The sequence below is a fragment of the Nicotiana sylvestris genome, chromosome 5 (genome assembly GCF_000393655.2).
Source record: "Nicotiana sylvestris chromosome 5, ASM39365v2, whole genome shotgun sequence".
NCBI lineage: Eukaryota > Viridiplantae > Streptophyta > Magnoliopsida > Solanales > Solanaceae > Nicotiana > Nicotiana sylvestris.
Genome location: NC_091061.1, coordinates 3,603,646 through 3,630,111, shown reverse-complemented (window position 1 = coordinate 3,630,111; position 26,466 = coordinate 3,603,646). Strand labels below are relative to the sequence as shown.

General features: G+C 35.1%; 1 protein-coding gene across 2 annotated transcripts; it reads left to right on the top strand.

The window, feature by feature from the left end:
* Positions 1-1,331: 1,331 nt before the first annotated feature.
* On the top strand, positions 1,332-4,670 carry RGP-3 (glycine-rich RNA-binding protein 2, mitochondrial-like). Of its 2 annotated transcripts, XM_009788082.2 has the most exons (5): positions 1,332-1,446; positions 3,146-3,297; positions 3,401-3,469; positions 4,028-4,134; positions 4,281-4,670. In XM_009788082.2, the coding sequence occupies exons 2-5, from the start codon at positions 3,168-3,170 to the stop codon at positions 4,407-4,409; spliced, it is 435 nt and encodes a 144-aa protein (XP_009786384.1). In that variant the 5' UTR covers positions 1,332-1,446; positions 3,146-3,167; the 3' UTR covers positions 4,410-4,670. The 2 variants fall into 2 exon arrangements, with proteins under 2 accessions (XP_009786384.1, NP_001289492.1); NM_001302563.1 differs by lacking the exon at positions 1,332-1,446 and having other exon boundaries at positions 3,142-3,297; positions 4,281-4,523.
* Positions 4,671-26,466: the final 21,796 nt, after the last annotated feature.

Here is a 26,466-nt window from a genome sequence, read left to right as displayed (position 1 = left end):
CTAATACAAATACAGTCAAACTTTTATATAACATCATCGCTATATAACGACCATGTATTATAAAAGTCAATTTTTTTTTGGAATCGATTTTCATGCTATGTTAAAATACATGCTCTCTATAACAATCAAAATAGGCAAAATACATAAGTTGCCACCTGATCTATGACCCAATCCCCCTTACACACTTTCTGTGGACGATAATAATATTACACACACAACATTTCTAAAGTGTATCTAGTACACACCACATTTGACAGATGGCGCGCGCGCATTTTACACGTAAAAGAGGCGGGTGAATGTAAAACTTTTGGGTCTTAATCATTACTTAAATGCCATATGTCCAGCCTTTTTTACTTTTAAACTTTTTTTGAGTCAATTCTTCTTTTTCTATTTTTAACTATTTCATCTCTAGATAATTTGGTCCATTTTCCACACCCTACCACCCCACACGTTTTCCTCTTCCCCTGGCCACCCACTTTGTCTTCTCCATAGATTAAACTCTAAAACACAACAATAATTGTAGAGCTAGATCCAAGTTCTAAATTATTAGTCATCTCCTCCAAGATTTAATCCTTTCAGATCTGCTAATGAAATCAATGACTAGTTTCTCTATATTTTTTTTATAATTTATTTTCAGATCTGTTGATTCTTTCTTTGACTTCATTTTTTTTTAATTGAATGGGTTTGAAAAGGGGGTTTATAGTGTTTGTGGATTTTGCTCTAAAAATTAATGGCGATAGAGGTACTGTTATGACAATGGTGATTTTAATAAAAATAATTTTTTTTTTGTAGAACAAGATGAGCATCTTTAGCTCTTATTCATCTCTAAGAATCAAGCTCCATTGACAATATTGAGAAATGGGACACGGTGCTACTAACTATGGCGTTAATGGTGGAAAGATTGTGGAGAAGATGATTAAGTGGGTTGGGGCCGGGGGGGAGGAATTACTAAAAGCGGGAAAGGGGGATCATTTTTATTTACTTTTTCTTTTTTTAAAGAAGAAATTTTAATTATGGTGTAAATTAGGTATTTTAGTGTATTTTCTTTCTGTTTTGACACGTGTCACAATATTATTGGTGCGTGATATTAAACATATTTTGAAAAGCTGATCAAAAAAAATAATGTGTACTAGATACACTTTAGAAAGATTACGTGTATAATATTATTATCATCCACAAAAAATATGTAAGGGGAATTTGGGCCATATGTCAGCTGACAACTTATGTATTTTGCCATCAAATATGACCCAAATGAGACTATGGTTTCGCAAAACGTACAACACCTCGAAGCAGTCATGAGGCTATAAAAAGGCCAAAGATATTTTTCCTCAACGATCACCGCCTTTATATCCTTTTCTGTATCTGCATTGAGAAGTGGCTTAAACCCTAGCCGCTCCTCATTTGTTTCTCTCTCTCCTTAAACCCTCAAAAACTCTCTTTCCTCAGGTATATCTCTTTTAAACTGGATCCAAATCCTTTTTTCCCCGTTTCATTATTCAATTTTTTGTTATAATTAGCTTTTTGATCTAACATTTCTAGTTGTCTGGTCTTGTGATACAGTTTTTGTGAGGCTCTTACTTTTAATAATTATGAATGCTTTCTCTTTAACGCTTTGTTCTGATCCTAGCCGAGTTTCTCCTGGAAACAGCCTCTCTGCCCTTTGTTGTTGTTGTTGTTGTTGGTGGTGGGGGTGGTGGTGTTGGTGCTGCTGCTGCTTTGTTCTGATCCTAATTATGATTGGTGTAATTTCTTTGCATATTGTATGCTAGGTCAGTATTAGTTAGCCGAGTTTTTGTGATACGCTTTGTTGTTGTTGTTGTTGTTGGTGGTGTTGGTGTTGGTGTTGGTGTTGGTGTTGGTGTTGGTGTTGGTGTTGGTGTTGGTGTTGGTGTTGTTGGTGTTGGTGTTGGTGTTGTTGGTGTTGGTGTTGGTGTTGTTGTTGTTGTTGGTGTTGGTGTTGGTGTTGGTGTTGGTGTTGGTGCTGCTGCTGCTTTGTTCTGATCCTAATTATGATTGGTGTAATTTCTTTGCATATTGTATGCTAGGTCAGTATTAGTTATAGGTGTAACAGGATTTGAAGCTTATGTTCTAGTTCGTTTAAGCTATTGAGTTCTAAATTAGTTATTTATAATATACTCAATGGATTTCTTAAAACAAATATAGGGTTGGACAAAGCTACCGGGTTTGACCGCAGGGCTAGCTCCGCTCCTGATATTAGTGTTTATTTGCTGTGATTTCTTTCATATTTTTTTTGCGCAAGACTAATGGATGTTGTGGTGCTAGTTTTTTAATTTGTAAATTAGAATAAAAGCATTTTCTTTGAAATTTTGAGGAAATGATCTCATATGCCCACTTACAATATGAATAAGATCACCTCGTTGTTTACCAATCTCGTGTTGTTTTGTACTATTCTCCTTTGAGAAGTGTCATATTACTAAAATAAAATATGTACTGTACAAAATCAGCATTTCCTTTGGATTTTGTGTATTCTTTGAATTAATACATTAGGCCAGATATGCGGGGAATATAACATCACACATCTGCTTCTTCATTCAGTGACTTCTTTGAATTAATATGTTAGCGGAGGTGGATCCAAGAATTAAACTTGATAGGTTAAGCTTATATAAAAACTTAAGACCAAACTTATTTTACGTTTAAAATTATGGGTTCAATATATATTATTTGTTAGAGTTTAATGATTCTCACATATATATCAATGTTATTTGAAAAAACAAAGGAAAAAAATACTGAATCCGGTTAAACTTGTAGCTTGTAAGCTACATCCGCCCCTGGACATTAGGCCAGATATGTGGGGAATAAACATCACACATTTTGGGGTTTGGTTTTCTAAGGATTCACTGTTGCTGCATAGCAGGAACTAGAAAAAGTCAAGTTTCCGCAATTAGTGCCTATAATATAACTCTGTTCCAATTGCTTAATTATCGTTCATGGTTCTATTTTTTTCTTACTTTTTATGATTGTTATGCTCTTTAAATCAACTGACTTGATAAATTCACACAATCTGAACACATGATTTCTTGATATCTTATTTGACATTTTTTAAGTGATTGTGTGTTCCTGGGTTTTCATTTTATGATACTCCAATAGCTGGTTATTGATGTCTCGACTTCAATTGTACGTGTAGATTTGTCAATTTATCTGCACAAATGGCTTTCTACAACAAACTCGGTGGTCTTTTGAGGCAGAGCATTTCTGGAAATGCAGTAAGTGCAACATCACCAATGCCGTCAATGCTTGATGCCGTCCGGTGCATGTCGACGAAGCTTTTCGTTGGTGGTATGTTTCGAATAGTCTTTTAAAATTCTTACTGGTTGTAGTTACCAGCTGATAATTTTGTGCAACATGTATGTATTTGCTTATTCATCCATATATTTTGTAGGTCTTTCATGGGGAACTGATGATCAGTCTCTGAGAGATGCCTTTGCTACCTTTGGTGATGTTGTTGATGGTAAGCTCCAGGGGCAGATGTCTGCTGCTTTATTTTCAATAGTTTTCTTATCTCTGCGGACATCGTTTGAATAAACATAGTGAAAAGTAAGCTCACATAATAATGTGGTATCATTGTAGTTTATGAAGGATCTGTAGATCATGCCCTGTGTGTCCGTTTATACTCATTGTAGTGTGGTTTTTCTGTATAAGTTTATGGGTTTAAGTTCTCAATAAAGACCATACTGATGGAAATTTTGATGGGCTTTCAGCAGCTCTTGAACAGGGGGTTTTACATTTTTTTTTGGGGTAAATTGAGCAGTTCAGATTTGTTAATCTTTAGTTTTAAGTTGTAGCTTACCTAGTGATTGGGCAGGGAGCTTTGCAGTACTATGGTTTATTGTGAATTTGTTTTGTCAGGTAAGTTATTACCTCTCTTTCTTGGTTGAGATGGGGTAGGAATTGTTAAGTTTGGAGTTGCAATTGTAGTTTTGGTTCCTCTGAACTGTTACTCTTAGCTTGCTGCTCAGTTTACGCTAGTGTTTGAATACTCAGGAACTGTGTTTTTTTTTTGGTCCAGCAAGGGTAATCGTTGACAGAGATTCTGGCAGATCAAGGGGATTTGGATTTGTGAACTTCTCAGATGATGAATGTGCCAATGAGGCTATTAAGGCAATGGATGGTCAGGTAAATTTCATTAGGGAAATATCAGAAGACTTGGTCCTGTTGGCGCAAGTCATGTTTACTTTATCAGTCGTGGCTATATATTGTTGTTTCCGTTAACTGCTTTACTTTATTCGTCATGGCACTGATCATACATTATGTCCTTGCAGGAACTCCAGGGAAGGAATATTCGTGTTAGTATTGCCCAAGAGAGAGCTCCTCGAAGCGGAGGTTTTGGCGGTTCCGGTGGTGGATTTGGTGGCGGCTATGGTCAAGCTAGAGACAATGATGGATACTAAGTCACTTTTATTTTTGCTAAGCTGTCAGTGTGTGAATGATAACGTTTATCTAAGTAGAGGACTTTTGGGGGATAGCTTTGTTGAGTTTATCTATATTAAGACTTCTTTTCGTGCAAGGTTTTAGTATCAATAATTTTTCCTGATTTATTGCTAGTCTTAGTCTTCTCTGTGCTACTTATTGTTTACTGTATGTAAGCATACACCGTCGTGTATTGACGAAAGAATAGATGCAATCTATATCTCTCTTAAGTGCTTTGAAAATGATGAATTAGCATGTTTAGTGAGATATTACCACTATATTTTTCCTTTTTTCATAGCTTTTTTTTAAACATATTTGAATAAGATAAAGTCGGTACTTCGGACTAATCGACAGTGAGGCATTTCATTCAACGAAGACTTCAAGGTATCCCTGCAAGATCTAACTGCAGGTACTACATAGATCTGGTGAGTTATGTTTAGTATTGACATTGTGGCTTGTATTACTCCTTTAAAATATTAGTCAATTTATAAGAGATGTCAAACATATGTATTAAATAACAACAGTATTTTTTTTGAAGCATTGATAAAAAAGAGCATAAAAAATAATATTCTTTCTCCTAACAGTATAACTATTGTCTATAATGCCGATGTAATCCTTTGTTAGTTTTTAACTTTCTCCCATTCCATACTTTCTATTTGCTTTCCCATTCCATACATGTATTATGGTCGTGACCCTTGCTCTTTTATCGATTTCTAAAAGCAAAAAATTTCACAAGCTAAGGACTATTTTCAGTATTTTTCTTTCTTTTTATTTTTGTAGTATGACTATTTATTCAGGTTAACATCCAGCCTTATTGGCAGTTGGCCATTGTATCTTTACATGGCCAAATGAGGGATTTTAGATGACAAAACTATACAAAGCTATGCTTATACCATTTTTCTAACACAGGGTTTGAGTAGATTTTCCGAATGATAAACACTTAACGCCACGAAAATTTATTAATAGGAGATAGATCAGAATAGAGGAAAGGCAATTTCTAAATCTTCAGGTTATTAGCTATATTATAAGAAGAATAATGCAAAGGCAAAAGTCGCGAATCAACAAACCTAAAAAGAAATTCAAAGACAACAGAAAAATACTAAAGTAATGAACCGACAAAATCACTAAAGAGAAAAGGGCGAAGAAATTGGAGGAGGAAAACTTTAGTAGTGGAAACTCAGGAATTAAAATATTAAAGAAGCTAACAATATATGCTATGAGAATTTTTATTTATTTTTTGATTAAATATTTAAGTAACACAAATATAAGGAATAGAATCATGAGATTCTGAACATAAACATAAATTACAATGCAAGCACCAGAGAGGGAAAAAAAACTTCTTACAAAAAGGACTTTAAATAGGAGGGAGGAGAAATAAAACAGTACTTAAAAAAGTAAAATTTTCACATGTGTGTGTCTGGGAGTCTTTTCTCTTATAAGGTAATTACACCTTATAATATTTTTCCAGTATAAAATATAATTTTTTTGAATAAAGATTATAAAATTTTAATCAACCAAAGGGAATAAATTTTACTTGAACAAATTGAAGCAAGTTATAACTCTAAAGACTGTAAGTAGAATTTATGAAATTATATGTCGTTCCGAAGAAGCGAAGCAAATGCAATTCCCCTAATTACCAGAGAGTTATTTCTTCACTCTACAAACAAAGCCTAAGTTGAAGATCGGAAAAGAAGAACGCTTGAAAGAAAAACCTAAGCAATTTGATGAAGAGATCATCTACGATGAAGTAACTATGATTATACGCTCAAACTATGAAGAGAAACATAGTTAAAGATCATAAGTAATAAAATTAGAAAATGATATACATATAAACAACAAAATATAAAAAAAAATGAAAAAACTCATGGTCACCATAACTTTTTATGTATTTACAACAGTAAAATTTAGAAATTTAGTCTCCGTCGAAGAATATATGACTGTTTTATTATGATTACTATTATTAACTGCACACTACTCAATTTTGAACTCAACAGAGGTGATAGGCATATCAATAGTATGTTAGAGGGCAAACAAAAGCAAGTAAATATCATAATTAAGATATTTACCAACTACAATAAACACGGTGAGCATGTGTAAGACCAGTATTTGTGTAGCTTGGGAGATTGAGCAAGCAATAAGGACAATGTTCCAACCACCTGCATGAAAAAAAGAATCCAACTTTGAAAAAAGATCATCCACACAAGGAACTCCTAGAGAAAAAGCAAAAGGTGGACAAGGGAAAGGAAAATAAAATAAAATTAATGGCCAATGCATTTTGAGCAATATCTAGGAATCTATTCATAAAAAATGAGAACTAAAAGGTTAGGTGTTAAGAAATATGCAATTCTTGTCATAAACACACTTCCAAAATAAATCAACAAATAATAATTTAACTAAATAAGGGATTTTAAGAACAAAATAAAACAACACATGAAGTTAAAAAAGGTAAATATATTTTCCTTTAGGCAATTTAATATATTTTACATTGTAGCAATATCTATCGTGTTGTAAATTATCGATGAATATAAAAAATAAAAGACCATTTTTTACGTATATATAAATAACTTCTCAGCCACAACTCTAGTTAATTTTTCTTCTTCTTGGGATCAAGTAGCCAAAGCCCCATTCAATATCATGGTGTTCAATGCCACACCAAGAATTTGATTAAAAGAAAATTTACGTGTACGTTTTTTCCCTTTTCTTCACTCAACTAAATTTCTCACAGTATATGATTTTATATAAACTATAGAGAGTCATTCTTTATATTGCCACTATAAATATCCAAATCAGCTACGCACATAAAATGGTCTACATATATAAAACAACAGGTACATGCCTCGACACATAAATAAGTCAGGAGAACAATGAAAGTAAATTTAAATGAGTTAAAGACTAAGTTGCTCGGACACGAGTGCGGGTGTCCGACACGGGTGCGGATCTAGAGGTCGGATCCTTCGAGATGTAAATGCTAAGATTCGGGGATACGGATCATAGTATAGATATGGGTGCGGGGATCTAAAATTAATTATATATATATATATCTAAATTTGTAAGAAATTTAGTGGAATACTTACGTATAGCTTGTAAAGTGTGGATTTCTTTTTTATTTTCAAGTTATAAATAAGTAAAGGATTGATGTCGTAGATAAGGTATGTTATTTTCTTCAAAATTATTCTAGTTTTGCTTTTGATTTCGGGAATCAAATTGTATCTTATATCGAATTTTCCGTCCGTTGTGGTCAAAGTACCCAAAAGTGTTTGACCAAATTTGGTACGGATCCCATACCCACACCCATACTAGTGTCGTGTCGACACGGGTGCGGCACCTAAACTGAAGTGTCGGAGCAACTTAGGTTAAAGATATTATGTCATCGGTATACTACCACATAATATCTTTACCTAATAAGTTACTGGTAACACGGTAATCCTCCATATTGTCTGCAAAATCATATGCCGTTTCATATACATCCTCGTTATCATTAACAAAAAGTATGTATGATATCTAATTCACAACTAATACATTAAGCTAAGTTGTGGCAATCTGCTGGTGGCTTTAAAACCATTGTAGAAGAGAATAGACTGGCATTATCTCGATACATATCACATGACTTCCATAGTATAATCTTTCATCATAAAGAAATTAAATGCAGGTTAGCTGCTATAATTACTAAAAAACATATAAAATGACGCCAAATTATTTAAAGATCAAATCTGAGCTGTATAGTCTGAAAATGTAAGAAAAATAATAAGTAGTTAATAATTAACAAAGCCAAATACTAAATTGACTTGAAAGGAGTTTTAGAGGGATTAAAATGTTAACTGTGTCCAAGCAGCAAAATTACAACAATCACATTACACAATTATTCTTGACAAATAGAGTTGAATATATTAGCTTTCAAGTCCTAGTTCACATTCAAATAAGCACTGAAAGATTTATCAAGAGACCATGAGCGCAACAATAACAAGTTTCTCAGTTTATAGTTTAGTTATTGATAGGAAGAAACATAAATGAGTATTACTACAGTTTTGGGGCTTAACTTAAAAAAATTGAAAAAGCATGAACCACATTATTCCTTGTCAAATCAATCCGATGGGGGAAAAACTCGACAATCAGTTCTACCGCATGGAAAGTTTTGGGGCTTAACTTAAAAAAGAAACTGAAAAGCATGAACCACATTATTCCTTATCAAATCAATCCGATGGGGGAAAACTCAACAATAAGTACTACCACATGGAAAAAATTAAATTGATAGAGCATGCAAGTTGGACGGATACCATTGTTTAAAAATTAATTTATTCATGCATAACCATTGTTATATTCATATATATGATGTATGAGGAAATAAATAAATAGAAGATTCGATATTCTAACATATTTCTGAAGTAGAAGGAAGGTGTAACCGCAAGATTACCCTGCATTTGATATGGAGGTGACATGATTTGTGTTTGCAAGAAGATGATTTTCTGTTGCCTCTCTACAGTTGAGGTGTTGTTGCAACAACAATGCTTCTTTCTAAGGCATTGTCATATGATAATAGATCCCACAATTTTGATATTCTTATCACGAGCTTCTTTCACCATGTGAGGACTTCTTTTATCTGTCAAAAATCCATCAATATGGGTATTCATTTTTGGCAAGTGTCAATAGTATAGTCGTACTAAAAAGCTGCAACATTATGATTATTCTTTTTCGTCAAGCATTAAGGAACATTCACAATACCACAAAATATAACTGGCGTAATCAATTTCTCATATTATTGATAGTAAAACGAAAAAATTGATAGCACCTACATAGATAAATAGCAAACAATGATAAAGAATGTACTTTTAACACTTAATTTATAGGGAAGTTACTTCAACCATAGATGGTAAACAGGAAGATGCAATTGATGAAGAGTCTAAATTATTCTCGGCCCTCATCCCCAATTATTCATGGTATTTTGTTCCATATATATATTCAGCAAAAACATTCACTTGTTAAATTGAAAGGGTGTAAATTTTACATGCCGCAAATATAAGCAAAAAAGGCATAGATGCTAAAGATTTCTTCTGAAAGAGTTACTGACCCACCACTGATAATTAAATAACTGGGCACTTGTTAGCATCATTTACAGAAGCAGTGGGCAATTTTCTGTGTGGTCATTATGTCGAACACATCATGGGCGCCAGAATCTTGTTCCTCCTCCCCCCCCCCCCGAATTAAGTAATTAGAACACGTGAAATGAAAATGCAGATGAGGAAAGTATTGAGAGATTAAATAAAGAGGCTAAATAGTGTATTTATTCCCTCATTTTGCCTTTGCGATGTGAGTCTTAATGTTCATTCAAAGAATAGAGAGATTAGCAGAGAAAAGAGTAAACCAATAAGTTCAACAACGGTGAAGCAACATAATAAAAATAAAAAGTGAACAATATCAGATTTGAAGAAGAAATTTTGGGTCAGAAGTTTCAAGAGAAATGTACCTTTTAGTTTTCGATCATGGAAAAAAGAAGAAAGTTACCAACTTCAGTGTATGAAATGAATCCCAAATTCAGATTACCGGTGCTGTAATTTTGATAGTATCTTAAATGGATTGTCGACAGTTGGATCAATACTATGTATTTGATGTCTCTCCATAGTGCCCTTTTCCATTATCAATTAGGGACTAAACAGCCGTAGAAAGAGACGGTGGTGTTTCTCAAGCGGTGTCAATATGTCATCACTTATTGTTTTCACGGTTGAAGTCAGGAAAAAAATGAAAACAAATGTAGGAAAAGATAAATGCAAATCATGCTCGCTAAGATTGCCACGTCACCGGGCTAATGGCCTTCAATTATTATAGATATAATAATATAGATTCTTTTTCTTTATATTATATTTTTACTGTTTTAAATAAATGTTAAATATTAGACTTACCTAGTTTTAAAAATTAAGTGTTATCACGATTGTTGTGATGTAATTTGGATCGTAACAAGGTGCAAGTCTCTAGGTGTAAAACAAACTTAAATTCTAAATGGTGCAATTGATAAGATGAAGCAACTATGTTCTATGTGAAGCTTCCTTGTCTTTAGGGATCTTAGTCTTTGACTAAAAAGACAAAACTAACAAATTGCAGTGAGGAGTGGATGTCTACCTTCCGCAATTAATACAGGGCAAGATCGCTATTATACACAAGGGGAAGGAGGCAAACAAGTGTGCAGATTTTCTAGCAAATGAAGAACGAAAACATAAAGAAGATTTATTTTTGGGAAGACACACTCAAGGGTATGAACTCAACTTTTTTTTTTTACTTAGAAATCTATGCTATTAAACGGTCTGTGTCTCATAAGAATAGTAATCTTGTCACTTGTCGATCACATTGTCACCTCTTGTCGAGGCGGATCTAAGATTTTTAAAATATAGGTACACTACTAAAGAAGAAGAAAAGTAGGTATAAGTGAGGATTGATCTTGTTCCTTTGGGTAAAATATTCAACCCATGCACCATTAGCCACTGTAGAGCATGGACGCCAATATTTAATATTAGACTAATTCTAGAAAATCTATACATAAAACCTAATTTGGCGGAGAGATCACGAGTTCACGTGCCCCATAAACTACCTTATAAATTCGCCCTTAAGCTCTTGACTACGAACTATATGGTCACTATTATCAACCTATATCTCTAGGCATGCTAACTCAATAGCTAGTGATTTAAGTAATCTGATCTTTAGTTAAGAGTCTTGTTTTGAATGGCATGAACTTGTGTTTTTAGCATTTCTTCGCGCCTTGTGGAGATACTGTTGGGATTTCATCCCCTCACTTGATTTTGAACTTGTTATCCTTATTGCTTTGTTTCTATTTCAAAAGGAAAAGATGCATATGAAATACGTTAGCCACATATTCATTGTCAATAAAAAAAATTCCAGATTACCCTGAAAAATTCATAGCCGTTTTTTATGTTCTACAATATTTGATTTTTTTTGTGTGTGAAAATAAGGTGATTATAATGTTTGCATATCTTTCTCTCTTTTTTTTTTTTCAAAAAAATGCTAAACAAACACAACTTCATAACTTGAAAAAAAAATATTAGACCTTGTCTTTCAAAATAAATGGGATTCAATGTCTCTGTTAGTTTATATGAGTCCACCAAACTATAGAGTACCTGGTCTTCTATGAGTTTCCACTGAGAATACTAATGAAGCAGTAAATAAAAGAGACACGAGATTTTTACGTGGAAAAATCTCACTCAATGGGACAAAAACCACGACCTATACTTGTAGGCTTTCAACTTCACTAACTTGTAATCACACTATTATAAGCCACTTTGTAATGACTCTATTACAAAGACTTCAACTCAACTAAATCGTGATACACCTATCACAAGCCACTTTGTCACTCACTAAATATAAAGGCTTTAACTTATGACTAACTCTAGTCACAACACAAACTTAGAAGGTTTGTGATTTTGGATTTCCTAAAACACAGCTTCTAAGAAAGCAGGGTAGGAGTTACAATGAAGAACAAATAACAAGATTACAACTCGACTACGGATACACATAGACTCATTGTGAAACTGATCCTTTAGTGGAGTTGTCTTCTTGTTCTTGACACACTTGTGACTTCAATGTTGGATCAACCCTTTAATGCTTGAGAGAATATCACTAAATGCTCAAGTGAATATATTGTGTCTTCCACCATGTTGTTATACTACCAAAGACATCACAAGGATGATGTCTATTCTTGGTACACGCTTCTTCCCAATGGGAAGTGACTGCTGCACTGTCGCGTGTATAGTTGCAGGCAGTCACTTTTTGTAGTTGCGTTCCAGCTGTATAGTTGACTTGTACTTCTGTCAGAGAACACCAAGGGATCAGGTCCATGTCGTGTTCCTCCTTGTAGCAGTTCATTAGCTCGAGTTCAGACTGAACTTTGTTCATTTGAAATTTGTACCAAGTGAGTCAGGTTCCCTATCTCGTTCTTAACAATAAGTTTGTTAAATCATCAAAACATAAGAAACATAAGGCAAAGACATTGAAAACCCATCAATTTTTCCCTTTTTGATGATGACAAACTTAGGCATTGATAGTATTTGTTTAGAATGGGAATAACCAGATGAGGTACCAGGAACTTCACTAGTTCCCCCTGACCTTTTGCTTTTAATTTCCCCTTAATCAGATCCCTTGTTTTGAATCAATTTTTCACAAGTTCCCCCTGACCTTTTGATCCTTTTGATCCCCCATTTCACAATACTATACTACTATCTCTTCCCCCTTTTGGCATTATTAAAAATACACAAGCAGGCAAACAACATAAAGAAGTCTAACGCATCCAACTCATGCCACATATGTGCACACAACATGACAGAAAAGAGAAGCCAAAGGAAAATAACATTGTACAAGCAAAAATAGGAGTTGTTTCATTGATATGAACAATGGACTGAGCGAAACAGGAGCAGTAATGGTGAAATCCAGCATGCCATCAGCAAAAAGACAACCAAAAATAGAAACAACAGTCACAAAACATCATAACAGAAGACAACTGGTCACTAGGAGGTATCTAAGAGGCACGCGGAGCTTATCATTTTCCTTTGTCAGGCGGGCAACTTCTTCATTAACGGAACGAGTCCTTTAACTGCTTGACTGAGCTGAGTTTCTAGTATGGCATTCTGAGCCCTCAACCTTCTGATCTCTTTAGAAGCAGCATTTTGAGCATTGATTAGTTGAGAAATGGTTGTGATGCTTCCACCAATAGAAACCATGCTTAGGGTTCATACATGCAATAGAAATCATGCTCTTAGGTCTCATGTTTATTATTTCAGCATGTGCACCTTTACAAAAATCATGTGCTAAAATCTGCTAATAATTAGCACTTTACTATTATGTTCTACACTACCATGTGCATTTAGAAATCTTGCTCTTAGGAAATTCTGCAATCCTGCTATGTGCATTTAGAAATCCTGCTCTAGGAATTCTGCATCATGATTTTTATACATACATCTTAGATACCATGTTATAGGATCTCATTCGCACTTGTATTCACACTTAGTGTAAACTGCTAATTACAAAAGAGGTAACAACAACTTCATACTTGATTATCCTGTTTAAAATAACTGGGATAACCTCTGCACTCGTATCAACTAGAACAACATGCTCTTAGGGTAAAATAATTTCCACACTGATTTAATAACTCAGAATAACTGACGCACATCACTTTACACCTAGGCAAGCCTTAGGTAATTGCTTAAATAAAAACAAAATTGTCCTTGTTTAACTGCAGTATGTTAAAATCAGTAGGCAAACCTTATTCAGACTTCTTTTCTGAGTCATGTAATAAATTTGGTTCTGTTGTTATCACTTAGATACCATGTGTCACACCTCCTTTTTCCGCACCCGCGAGGGTGCAAGGGAGTTTTTCCAATTAAAGGACATTCGAAACGGGATTTATTTATTTATTTCAGAGTCGCCACTTGGGAGATTTAGGGTGTCCCAAGTCACCAATTTAATCCCGAATCGAGGAAAAGAATGACTCTATATTACGGTCTGCGTACCAGAAATCTGGATAAGGAATTCTGTTAACCCGGGAGAAGGTGTTAGGCATTCCCGAGTTCCGTGGTTCTAGCACGGTCGCTCAACTGTCATATTCGGCTTGATTATCTGATTTTATACAAATGTGAACTTATGTGCAAATTTTATCTTTTTACCAATTTCATAATTATTATTTTACGAGAATTGCAACGTCGTGAAAACATATCTCGAACCACGTTACATCAATGCACCCGTGGTTATTGACATATCTCGACTCCGTTGAGATTTGGATTTGGGTCACATCAATGTGCACCCGAGTTTAAAGAGATAACTTTATTAAATACGCGCCTAAAGTGACTAGCGTATCATTATTTTAGGAAGGCCGTGGAATTTTGCTAAACGGTCCATCCCGAAGTCTAAGCAATTTTAAAGCAAATATTTACTGAGGGCCCCGCGATTTTTGTATTTTTCGGCGAGGCTCATCTCATTTTTATTTTTAAGGATAAACCTACAGTGACTACATTTTTTCTATTAAGTTTGTCTCTAAAACAAAAGAAAATACCTCAATTAATTACATGCTGAAAAGATGTAACTTATTAGTTATTAGTTTACGGTTAATGCGAATGGAAAATTGCGATCGAGTTTGTTCAAAGAAAAACTGCTTTCATTCTATATTCTTTTATTCAATAATACTAGAACATGAGATTGACACACCATAATATCAAAACAGATTAACTATTTTTCGATTAATTTAAACTAACATTATTATATGAAGAAGTTATACATATGTAACCTTATTACTCATTAATCAATCAACTACATTTTTATACAAAGAGAGGAAAATTAATATTCAAACACAAATCTAAACAGGAGGAATTCAACAGAAACAAAGCCTGATTAATATTTCATTTTTTTCGCTTCAAGCCAAGAGTGTACAAATGTGTACCTGGAAATGGCAGTACAAGAAGAAAAGAAGTAGGAGAGTAGTATGTAACACAGCAACATACAGCAGCAGAAAGCCCAACACAGTAGCTTCAACACCTCAGTCCAGAAATCCCAGCAACACGGAGAAAACTAGTAAAAATGGAGAAGACAAATAGTGCGGAAATCTCTCTTTATTTTTTATTTCTAGATTTGAACTCTCTATGGTGTTCTTCCACTCTCAATATTTCAGAAAATTTGTTTCTATATTTTTTACTCTCTTCAAAATGAATTCTGTCTCTGTATATTTTATGTATCCAGAATGTATATCGGGTGTATACTTCTCACTCCGCCCCCTCTTTTTTTCTTCTCTCTATCTAGTTTTTCCTCTTTTTTTTCCACCCCTTCTTCCTAAATTTTCTCTTCTATTTATAGCAAAATTTTCGAAATTTTCAGATTTGTTTTTTTATTATTTTATTATTTTTTTAATTAAAAGAAATCCCACTTACAAATTGCTTTTATTTTTTTAGAAAAAGAAATCCCACCTTTATTTACTTTTATTTTTAAAATTTCAACTTTAATTACTTTATCTTATTTAAAATCCCACTTTTTATTTTTTTAAAAGAGAATCTCACTTTATTTAACTTTTCTTTAAAAAACAAACCACTATCTTTTCTTTTTCTTTTAAAAATGCTACTTTCAATTACTTTAAATTTTTTAAATTTTCAGATACCTTTATATTTATTTTTTAATTCCAACCTTATTTTACTTTTAAATTTTTTAAAACTTTTTACTTTTTTTAAATTTTCTACATTCTTTTACTTTTTTTTTTATTTTTTTTATTTTTTTTTAAAAATCATTTCCGAAATTACTATATATATATATATTTTTTTTAAAATAAAAATAATAAATAAAATAAAATATTTTCGGATTTTTTTTATATATAAAAAAACAAAAAATAAAACTATTAATAGTGATAATTCACTTTTTATTTTTTATTTTTTTGGTTTTGTTTTGTGTTGGACAAAAATGAAGAAGGGGTGTTGGGTTAATGGAGCGGACCGGATCGACCCGGTTTGAAACGGACCGGGTCATGGGGAAAGTTGGGCAATTATTTGGGCCTGTGGTTTGAAATTGAAGAAGTGGCCCAATCCGATTTTTCTTTGTATTTTTGTTCTCTTTTCTTCTTTTATTTTTCTAAAACTAAATTATAAAAGTACTTAAATTATTATTAAGAACTAAATTAAGTTATAAAAGCGCAAATTAACTTCCAATAACAATTAACGCACAATTAAGTAATAATTAAGCATAAAATTGTTCATTTGGACATTAAATGCTAAAAATGCAAAAGATGCCTATTTTTGTATTTTTTATTAATTTAACAAATAAACATGCATAGACAAACATACAAATAGTTACACAAAATATCACAAAAATTGCACACCAAGAAAAATTATTTTATTTTTGAATTTTTTGGGAGTAATTCTCATATAGGGCAAAAATCACGTGCTTACAGCTGCCCCTCTTTGCCCGAAGACACGAAGGGTTTTCGTGCAAAGATAAAGTGAGCGATTTTTGCCCATCCGAGTACTCCGTGTGAAGCTTTTTTTTTTTTTTTGAAAAAGATTTGACCGAACCTTTGCTTCAAAGGTTTCCTACATATCCTGGGCTAAACAGGAATCAGGTCAATGTAGTTCGGGAAGTTTTGGTAGCTGGGACTACCGTGAGACTGCAATGTTACTGCTGTTGCATGCTGTTATCACTGCTTACCGATCTCCTTGTTACACCGTGTTTAAAAGAAAACAAGAAGCTAGGCTAGATTGAAATTTGTTCTTGTTGCCTTGCTTTCTTGTCGACTTGTGTTTCCTCCGGTGCTTTTCTTCCGTGAATTTTGGAATGATACTGGCCATCTGCTTTTCTGAATACCAGTTTTCATCATTTTGCTCGGTCCGCTGGGGACATGGCTTTCTTCATTAAGCTTTTGGCGGTTCCTCTGGTGGGTACGACTTTCTTCATCAGACTTGTTCTTCAAGACGCGTCTTTTCTTCCTTTTGAGTCATGCGCCTGAATTTGTGCTGGGACCTCTTGTTGCAACCTTCTGTTTCCGGTGCTGAGATTTTATTGTTTCCTGTTGGAGATTCTTGTTGTAACCCTCTGTTTTATTGTCTTCTAACTTGATCTTGAAATGTATGCCTCTGTTATTATGGGCGGGCTCCCAACTTCAACACTTGAAAAGTAAAGACTGGAATGTATGCCTCTGTTATCTGGGCGGGCTCCCAACTTCAACACTTGAAAAGTAAAGACTGGAATGTATGCCTCTGTTATCTGGGCGGACTCCCAACTTCACTACTTGAAAATTAAAGACTGAAATGTATGCCTCTGTTATCTGGGCGGGCTCCCAACTTCAACACTTGAAAAGTAAAGACTGGAATGTATTCTTCTGTTATTATGGGCAGGCGCCTGGCTTCATCATCTTGAATTTAACAACCTCTATTCTCCAGGTGGGATCCTACAACCAAAACAAACAAAACAAACGAGAAGGTTACGTATGTATAACTTCTTCATATAATAATGTTAGTTTAAATTAATCGAAAAATAGTTAATCTGTTTTGATATTATGGTGTGTCAATCTCATGTTCTAGTATTATTGAATAAAAGAATATAGAATGAAAGCAGTTTTTCTTTGAACAAACTCGATCGCAATTTTCCATTCGCATTAACCGTAAACTAATAACTAATAAGTTACATCTTTTCAGCATGTAATTAATTGAGGTATTTTCTTTTGTTTTAGAGACAAACTTAATAGAAAAAATGTAGTCACTGTAGGTTTATCCTTAAAAATAAAAATGAGATGAGCCTCGCCGAAAAATACAAAAATCGCGGGGCCCTCAGTAAATATTTGCTTTAAAATTGCTTAGACTTCGGGATGGACCGTTTAGCAAAATTCCACGGCCTTCCTAAAATAATGATACGCTAGTCACTTTAGGCGCGTATTTAATAAAGTTATCTCTTTAAACTCGGGTGCACATTGATGTGACCCAAATCCAAATCTCAACGGAGTCGAGATATGTCAATAACCACGGGTGCATTGATGTAACGTGGTTCGAGATATGTTTTCACGACGTTGCAATTCTCGTAAAATAATAATTATGAAATTGGTAAAAAGATAAAATTTGCACATAAGTTCACATTTGTATAAAATCAGATAATCAAGCCGAATATGACAGTTGAGCGACCGTGCTAGAACCACGGAACTCGGGAATGCCTAACACCTTCTCCCGGGTTAACAGAATTCCTTATCCAGATTTCTGGTACGCAGACCGTAATATAGAGTCATTCTTTTCCTCGATTCGGGATTAAATTGGTGACTTGGGACACCCTAAATCTCCCAAGTGGCGACTCTGAAATAAATAAATAAATCCCGTTTCGATTGTCCTTTAATTGGAAAAACTCCCTTGCACCCTCGCGGGTGCGGAAAAAGGAGGTGTGACAGCTCTGGCGACTCTGCTGGGGATTATTACCCAGAACCACTGGTTCAGGGTTAGAAATTCGAGCTTAGATAAATTGTTATATTTGGTTTTATCTGATTTTTACATGTTTGAGCCTAATGTGCTAAATGCTGCTTTTACTGCTTTGATATTATTTGAACTGTACATATAAACTGTGCCGAAACCTACTCTTCTTACCTTCGGGGATGTGCTTACTGGTTAAGACTCCCTATTCTGTTAGTGTCATACCCTGAATAAAAGAGGCTCGGAAAGTTTCTAAGCCGGCTGGCCTTTTGGTTCCCGGAAAGGAGCTCCTTCCTCAACTCGAGTTGTCCGCTCGGGTACACTGTCTAGAACACCGACCCAGGTTTTTGAACATAGAATAACGTGACTTCATGCCGGATCCCTAGTAGGAACGCTTATTTGCATCACGTTGCATTTGACTTAGGGGACTCAACACAGGGGTTGAGTCCGTCTAGGACTAGCAACCTGATATGAAAAGACCATCTTGATACATCCTATTTGTTTTCCGTGCATTTATTTTGTCTCGCTGACCGGTGTTTGAATATTATGAATATTGTGAAATCGAAAAATAGCGGTTAGGGAATTGATTGTTTATTTTGAAAAAAAAACAAATACTGTCAAAACTCTGCCGATATTTTGAGAAAATGAAAAAATGTCTTATTAGTTGTTTTATTAAAAGAAAAAATAGAAAAAAAAATCATCATTGTTCTGTTTTGTTTTTAAAAAAAAAAATAGAAAAGAAAATAGTTTGTTTTGCCATGAAAATGAAAATGAAAAAGAGTCTTATTTTTTTAAAAAATGTTTTTTTATTATTACTTAGTTGTTTATGAAAATGCAACAAATAAAAAAAAAGAAAAAAAGTAAAGAGTCTTTCATTATTTGTCGCAAGTATATATACATGTATATATATATATATATATAAATCCAAAAGTTTTTTTTTTATTTTTTTCAAAAATATATATATATATATGTCTTTACTTGTTGCAAAAATATTTGTCTTGCCAAAAAGTCTAGAAAGGTTTTTAGACCCCCAATTTTCAAAAACAAAAAAAAATCCAAAAATATTTTCCATTATGGACTTCTTTAGAAAGTTTTTCTAATTGTTTTTTTAAAAAAAAAAATAATAATAAAAAAAAATCCGAAAATATTTTGATTCTTCTTTCAAAATTGAAAAGAAAATTCAAAATTCAAAAAACATTTTGAGAAGCATTTCTTTTATTAAAGGTAAAATTCCGAAAAATATTTTCTTCTTTTCTTCAGAATAAAAAAAAACGAAAATTCAAAAAAAATATATCTTAGAAGTCTTTCTTTTAAAAAAAAATAAAATCAATCAAAAAAAATACTTCCTTTCTTCTTTTAAAGTAGTTCTTTCGCAAATTAAAAAATTAAAAAAAAAATTAGTTCATCTACTTATTCTTGATTGCCCGAACTACGCGGGTTTGATTCTCACCGGATGTGAGATACGTAGGCAACCCTCATCGGATCCAACCCCATCTTTTGCTAAAAAGCCAAAAACAATTAATTAATAATAATAATAAAAAACAAATAATATGTCAAATATTGATTTTTGTCGTAAATAAGTCGGGTGATGTTGGTTTGCCATAAATAGCCGAATGTTCCCGAAAAGGACGCCGGAAGGCTGACTTTGCGTAAACAGCCACCTTCGGATCATTTTTTAAGATTTGGTCTAGTTGACCCACACAGCCTTAAAAATCTTCGTCCCCGAGACGTTGAAAGGTCGTGCTTGCAATATTGAGTTTTCTAATTTGAAAAAATGATAAAAAGAGTCATAAATAAGTCAGGTGATGCTGTTTTGTCATAAATAGCCGAATGTTCCCGAAAGGGACGCCGGAAGGCTGACTTTGCATAAATAGCCACCTTTGGGTCATGTTTAGGATTTTTGGTCTAGTCGACCCACACAGCCTTATAAATCTTCGTCCCCGAGGCGCTGAAGGGCCGTGTTTGCAACACCACGTTTTTATTGTAGTTTGGAAAAAAAGTCAGCGGTCAGGTGAATACCTTTGGGTTTTGTCAAAAATAAGCCAAGCCAGCTTCAGCCGCGTCTTAAACCGTTCTTGCCGAAATAGCCTTAGAGTATCTTTCAGTTGTCGAAAGGCTATTTTCGTAAAAGAACGGACAAGTTTGTAAAGTGTCATAAAATAATCCTCCTCGGCCTCAAAATTCATGTGAAATTTGGAAGGGGCCACATTTGCAAAAATAGTCGTTTGGTTGCATTTGACAAACGGGGAAAGGAAGCTAGCGTTTGTTTTTGAGTTTGTAAATCTTTTGATTAGAATATGCGGGTTGTTTGATTTTCAAGTTTGTAGGTCATCTTTAAACCTTTGAAACCCAGTTTGTTTTAATATGAAAATAAAAAAAATGTTGAGTATTGTTTATCTTTATTGGTCCGAACTACGCAAGGTCTGATTCATGCGGGGTCATGATACGTAGGCAATCTCCATAAGATTCGACCACAACAAAAAATGAAAAAAAAATGAAAAAAAATCGAAAAAAAAAAGAAAAGAAAAAATGAAAAAAAATCGAAAAAAGAAGAAAAAAAATGAAAAAATAAAAATGAAAAAAAAGAGGAAAAGATGTTATTAATAATGAGAACCGACTGAGTCCATTCTAAGCTGTTTTGCTTTGAATCACAAAGAAAGTTAGGTGGTTGGTTTGTGGTAAGCCGGAAATACAAGACCCAGAAGCACACTTTGCGGGGATCAGGCCTGATAACAGAAGCACTCGAATCCTATTGGGACTTGTTGACTAAGGTTGATGAGGATTGAAGCTGGTAATGGTCTCGGCAGTATTGATGCAAAGCTCAGTGGCTAAAATGCCAATTTTGATAAAGTGGGAGGACGTTTCGTTCCTTGGTCAGCAAGAGAGAAGCTTGTGGTGGCTCATTTTGTTGTCATTTCTGTTGTTCGGATTATTAGGGTTATAAGTCGGATGTTGTCTTGTCCAGTTTGTTTTAGGATTTTGTTCTGGATTGTTTTGTTTGTTTTATTATTTAAACCATTTCACCGGTAGTCTAATACAAAATCTGGTCTTTTATTATTTCCAGTCATCTTTTTGTTTAGTCCTTTTATCATTTTTGTTCAATGCCGATTCTAGGGACATGACATGCGCACCCAGTTTGGGCCTAGTCTTAAAAGTTAATCATAAAACCCTGGGAAGGTGATCAAAGCATTTAAAGGAAATAAGAACGGTTTGAGATTATTTGGAGCCCGAGTCATGTGGAACTGGGGCAAGTTAAACACAAAGAAAACCGTTAAAGAAAGATTCGCCTAAATTGGCATGAGGGTCGTTCATAATAATGAGAATGAGAGTGTCGCCCAACGGTGCTTTAGAAGTGACAAATGAACAAACAGATGTTGAATATAATTGTCAAGTCCAGCACCATCGGAAGAGACTATAAATCTATTGTTCAATTGTGTTGTTTGCACTTGGCATGTTTTGAAGACTGGAATGACGAAGGCATTTTATTCTGCTACCTAAACACTTTATCCTTCGTTACCCCTTTTGAGCCTTATTTATTTTTCTTTCATACCCCTCGTTCGGAATCAGTAGCAACGAAAAAAAAAGAGAAAGAAAGAAAACGACAACAAAAAAAAAGAGAAAAAAATAAAGAAAAGAAAAGAAAATTGATAACAAAGAAAAAAAAGAGAAAATCAAATGAAAAAGAGGAATTGGGAACTACGTTTGAACTGATTTCTCAAAGAGGATACGTAGGCGCTTCACGGCTCGGTCATAGTTTTGAAAAATGAAAAAAAATCAGTTAGGATATCCCCAAGCAAGAAACTGGGGCAAAGGTTGCGTTTATTGTGAATAAATCTAATTCCGAAGGTTGTAACTAATAACCCAAAATTAATGTATTTTTTTAGCCTTTTATACCCTTTCTTTCTAGCCTATCCAAAACCCACATTACGGTCCAAAGAAAGACCTTCTGACCAGTCTTCAAAAGATGCCAAGTCAGACAAATGAGAGTCTTACCGGCGAACATAACATTCTGTTCCACAGCAGAAAGGACTCTAATCTCCAACAGAAAGAGTCATACCGGCGACACTCCAAATCCCCAGCTGGAAAGTAATACAAATGAGAGAGTCTTATCGGTGAAAACCTTCACAGGCACCATAAGGCGATGAAAGCTGAGAGAAAACCAAAATGAGAGAGGCTTGATAGTGAAAAAACCCTTCGGGCACTACAAGTCGAATAAGATTGGGAATCAGATGGGGAATCGTCAAGGGAAGGTCTTGAGAGACGATTGACGGCAGAGGATAGGCCACATACGCATGTCATGGCCATTAGAGTCGGTATCTGCGTTTGATAGATTTTTATTTATAGTTTCTTTTGTTAAAGAGTCATCTTTTCCTTTGTCTTTATTTTGTTTCTTTTTATTTTTTTCCTTTCATAGGAAAATTCCCTAGTAGAGTCTGTTTGGTCGGAACCAGTGGGAAATGACTTCAAAATAGGCCATCAACTAGTACATCCAAGTGGTACAAGGAACAGGCGCAAAACCCGTGTCAAGAAGGGTATCCCTATCAAGATGAGATTGATAAAAGGGATGGGCCAGTGTCAGCAATTAATATCATCCCCAGCAAGTTTGATAGCATAATGGAACACAAAGCTGGGAAAGGAGAAAGAGGAAACCATCCCCAACAAGAGTGGCATGACCGCTTACCATGTTTTTAAACTAACAAATTTTTCTTTGATTTAGAAACAGGGAAAATGAACGTTATTGATGGCGGAAAGACAGGCCATAAAGAAAATCATCAAACCGGGGCAGAAAATTTTCTCATTGTGAAAATTTTCTCGAAGACAGGCGCCCACCTGAATAACGAGAGGAATACTTTTATGTCTTAGTATAGACAGGCGCCCACCTGAATAACGAGAGGAATACTTTTATGTCTTAGTATAGAGAGGCGCCCACCGGATCCTACAACCAAAACAAACAAAACAAACGAAAATTTCCTAACCTCAGTTTGCACTGGGAAGATTTGTGAGTCGTTAGCAAAATTGTAACCTATTTATACTACTGATGCAATGATGAGAGTAAACTAAAGACTAGACTAGGATGTGCATCTCCTACGAGTAAAACCAAAACTCTTGCTAGCAAATGTGTCTGCTAAAATAAAAACCTCGATGACTCAAACTAGAAAGTGCTTCTTCTATGGTTGAATCGGAATGAACTAAACTAGGAAGTGCGTCTCCTTGGGGTGAAAACTTCAGTGACTAGAACTAGGAAGTGCGTCTCCTATGAATAAAATCTCGATTTTAGGAAGTGCGTCTCCTAAAAAACTTGAAAGACCTTGATTAGGAAGTGCGTCTCCTACAGGTAAAAGTTCAATAAACTAGACTAGGAAGTGCGTCTCCTATGGTCGAACTTAAAATGAATCAAACTAGGAGGTGCATCTCCTAAGGGTGAAATCTCAATTCCGGAAGTGCGTCTCCTGAAATAAAATATAATCTGAAAAAGCCAAACTAGGAAGTGCGTCTCCTATAAATGGACTATCAATATTAGGAAGTGTGCCTCTTATGGGTAAAATCTCAATGACTCAAACTAGGAAATGCGTCTCCTACGAATGAAATCTTAAATGAACCAGACTAGGAAGTGCGTCTCCTAAAGCAAAAGTATAACCTGAGCGAACCAGACTAGGAAGTGCGTCTCCTAATAATGAAAACTTAATTCAGGAAGTGCGTTTCCTATGCATGAAATTAAACTTAGGAAGTGCGTCTCCTAGGGGTAAAATAGTCTTAGAAAGTGCGTCTCCTATGGGTGAAACCTTAATGATTTTGAACTAGGAAGTGCGTCTCCTATGAATGAAAATAATTTAGGAAGTGCATCTCCTATGCGTGAAATCTTAATTTAGGAAGTGCGTCTCCTATGGAGTAAAAGTAAACTTAGGAAGTGCGTCTCTTATGGGGTAAAAGTAAACTTAGGAAGTGCGTCTCCTATGGGCAAAACTAAACTTAAGGAAGTGCGTCTCCTATTGGGTACAATAACTTTAGGAAGTGCGTCTCCTATTGGGAAAAACTAAACTTAGGAAGTGCGTCTCCTATTGGTAAAACTATTCTTAGGAAGTGCATCTCCTATTGGTAAAACTTATTTAGGACGTGCGTCTCCTCTTGGTGAAACTAACTTAGGAAGTGCGTCTCCTCTTAGTGAAACTTACTTAGGATGTGCGTCTCCTCTTGGTGAAACTTAACTTAGGATGTGCGTCTCCTGTTGGTGAAACTTACTTAGGATGTGCGTCTCCTGTTGGTGAAACTAACTTAGGATGTGCGTCTCCTGTTGGTGAAACTAACTTAGGATGTGCGTCTCCTGTTGGTGAAACTTAACTTAGGATGTGCGTCTCCTGTTGGTGAAACTTACTTAGGATGTGCGTTTCCTGTTGGTGAAACTAGCTTAGGATGTGCGTCTCCTGTTGGTGAAACTAACTTAGGATGTGCGTCTCCTGTTGGTGAAACTAACTTAGGATGTGCGTCTCCTCTTGGTGAAACTTACTTAGGATGTGCGTCTCCTCTTGGTGAAACTAACTTAGGAAGTGCGTCTCCTGTTGGTGAAACTAACTTAGGATGTGCGTCTCCTGTTGGTGAAACTTAACTTAGGATGTGCGTCTTCTGTTGGTGAAACTTACTTAGGATGTGCGTCTCCTGTTGGTGAAACTTACTTAGGATGTGCGTCTCCTGTTGGTGAAACTAACTTTGGATGTGCGTCTCCTCTTGGTGAAACTTACTTAGGATGTGCGTCTCCTGTTGGTGAAGCTAACTTAGGAAGTGCGTCTCCTGTTGGTGAAACTAACTTAGGATGTGCGTTTCCTGTTGGTGAAACTTAACTTAGGAAGTGCGTCTCCTATTGGTGAAACTTAACTTAGGAAGTGCGTCTCCTATTGGTGAAACTTAACTTAGGAAGTGCGTCTCTTATTGGTGAAACTTAACTTAGGAAGTGCGTCTCCTATTGGTTGAAACTAAACTTAGGAGGAAATGCCTCTCCTATGGGTGAAACTAAACAAACTTAGGAGGAAATGCATCTCCTATGGGTAAAAATAAACTTTAGGAGGAAATACATCTCCTATGGGTAAAAAACAAACTTAGGAGGAAATGCATCTCCTATGGGTGAAACTAAAACAAACTTAGGAGGAAATGCATCTCCTATGGGTGAAACTAAAACAAACTTAGGAGGAAATGCGTCTCCTATTGGAACAGACGTGGAATGTATTCCCTTGTTATACAGGTGGGCGCCTAATGGTAAAGACATGAAATGTATTCCCTTGTTATACAGGTGGGTGCCTGAAATATGAAATGCACAGACAAAAAGTATTCCTCTCGTTATTCAGGTGGGCGCCTGTCTATACTAAGACATAAAAGTATTCCTCTCGTTATTCAGGTGGGCGCCTGTCTATACTAAGACATAAAAGTATTCCTCTCGTTATTCAGGTGGGCGCCTGTCTTCGAGAAAATTTTCACAATGAGAAAATTTTCTGCCCCGGTTTGATGATTTTCTTTATGGCCTGTCTTTCCGCCATCAATAACGTTCATTTTCCCTGTTTCTAAATCAAAGAAAAATTTGTTAGTTTAAAAACATGGTAAGCGGTCATGCCACTCTTGTTGGGGATGGTTTCCTCTTTCTCCTTTCCCAGCTTTGTGTTCCATTATGCTATCAAACTTGCTGGGGATGATATTAATTGCTGACACTGGCCCATCCCTTTTATCAATCTCATCTTGATAGGGATACCCTTCTTGACACGGGTTTTGCGCCTGTTCCTTGTACCACTTGGATGTACTAGTTGATGGCCTATTTTGAAGTCATTTCCCACTGGTTCCGACCAAACAGACTCTACTAGGGAATTTTCCTATGAAAGGAAAAAAATAAAAAGAAACAAAATAAAGACAAAGGAAAAGATGACTCTTTAACAAAAGAAACTATAAATAAAAATCTATCAAACGCAGATACCGACTCTAATGGCCATGACATGCGTATGTGGCCTATCCTCTGCCGTCAATCGTCTCTCAAGACCTTCCCTTGACGATTCCCCATCTGATTCCCAATCTTATTCGACTTGTAGGAGATTTAGGGTGTCCCAAGTCACCAATTTAATCCCGAATCGAGGAAAAGAATGAC

Excerpts from the sequence above, each read along its gene's own strand:
- RGP-3 (XM_009788082.2), top strand. The coding sequence starts at position 3,168 with ATGGCTTTCTACAACAAACTCGGTGGTCTTTTGAGGCAGAGCATTTCT. Across the intron at positions 3,298-3,400 it reads GACGAAGCTTTTCGTTGGTG|GTCTTTCATGGGGAACTGAT; the intron begins GTATGTTTCGAA and ends TATATTTTGTAG. Across the intron at positions 4,135-4,280 it reads TTAAGGCAATGGATGGTCAG|GAACTCCAGGGAAGGAATAT; the intron begins GTAAATTTCATT and ends ATGTCCTTGCAG.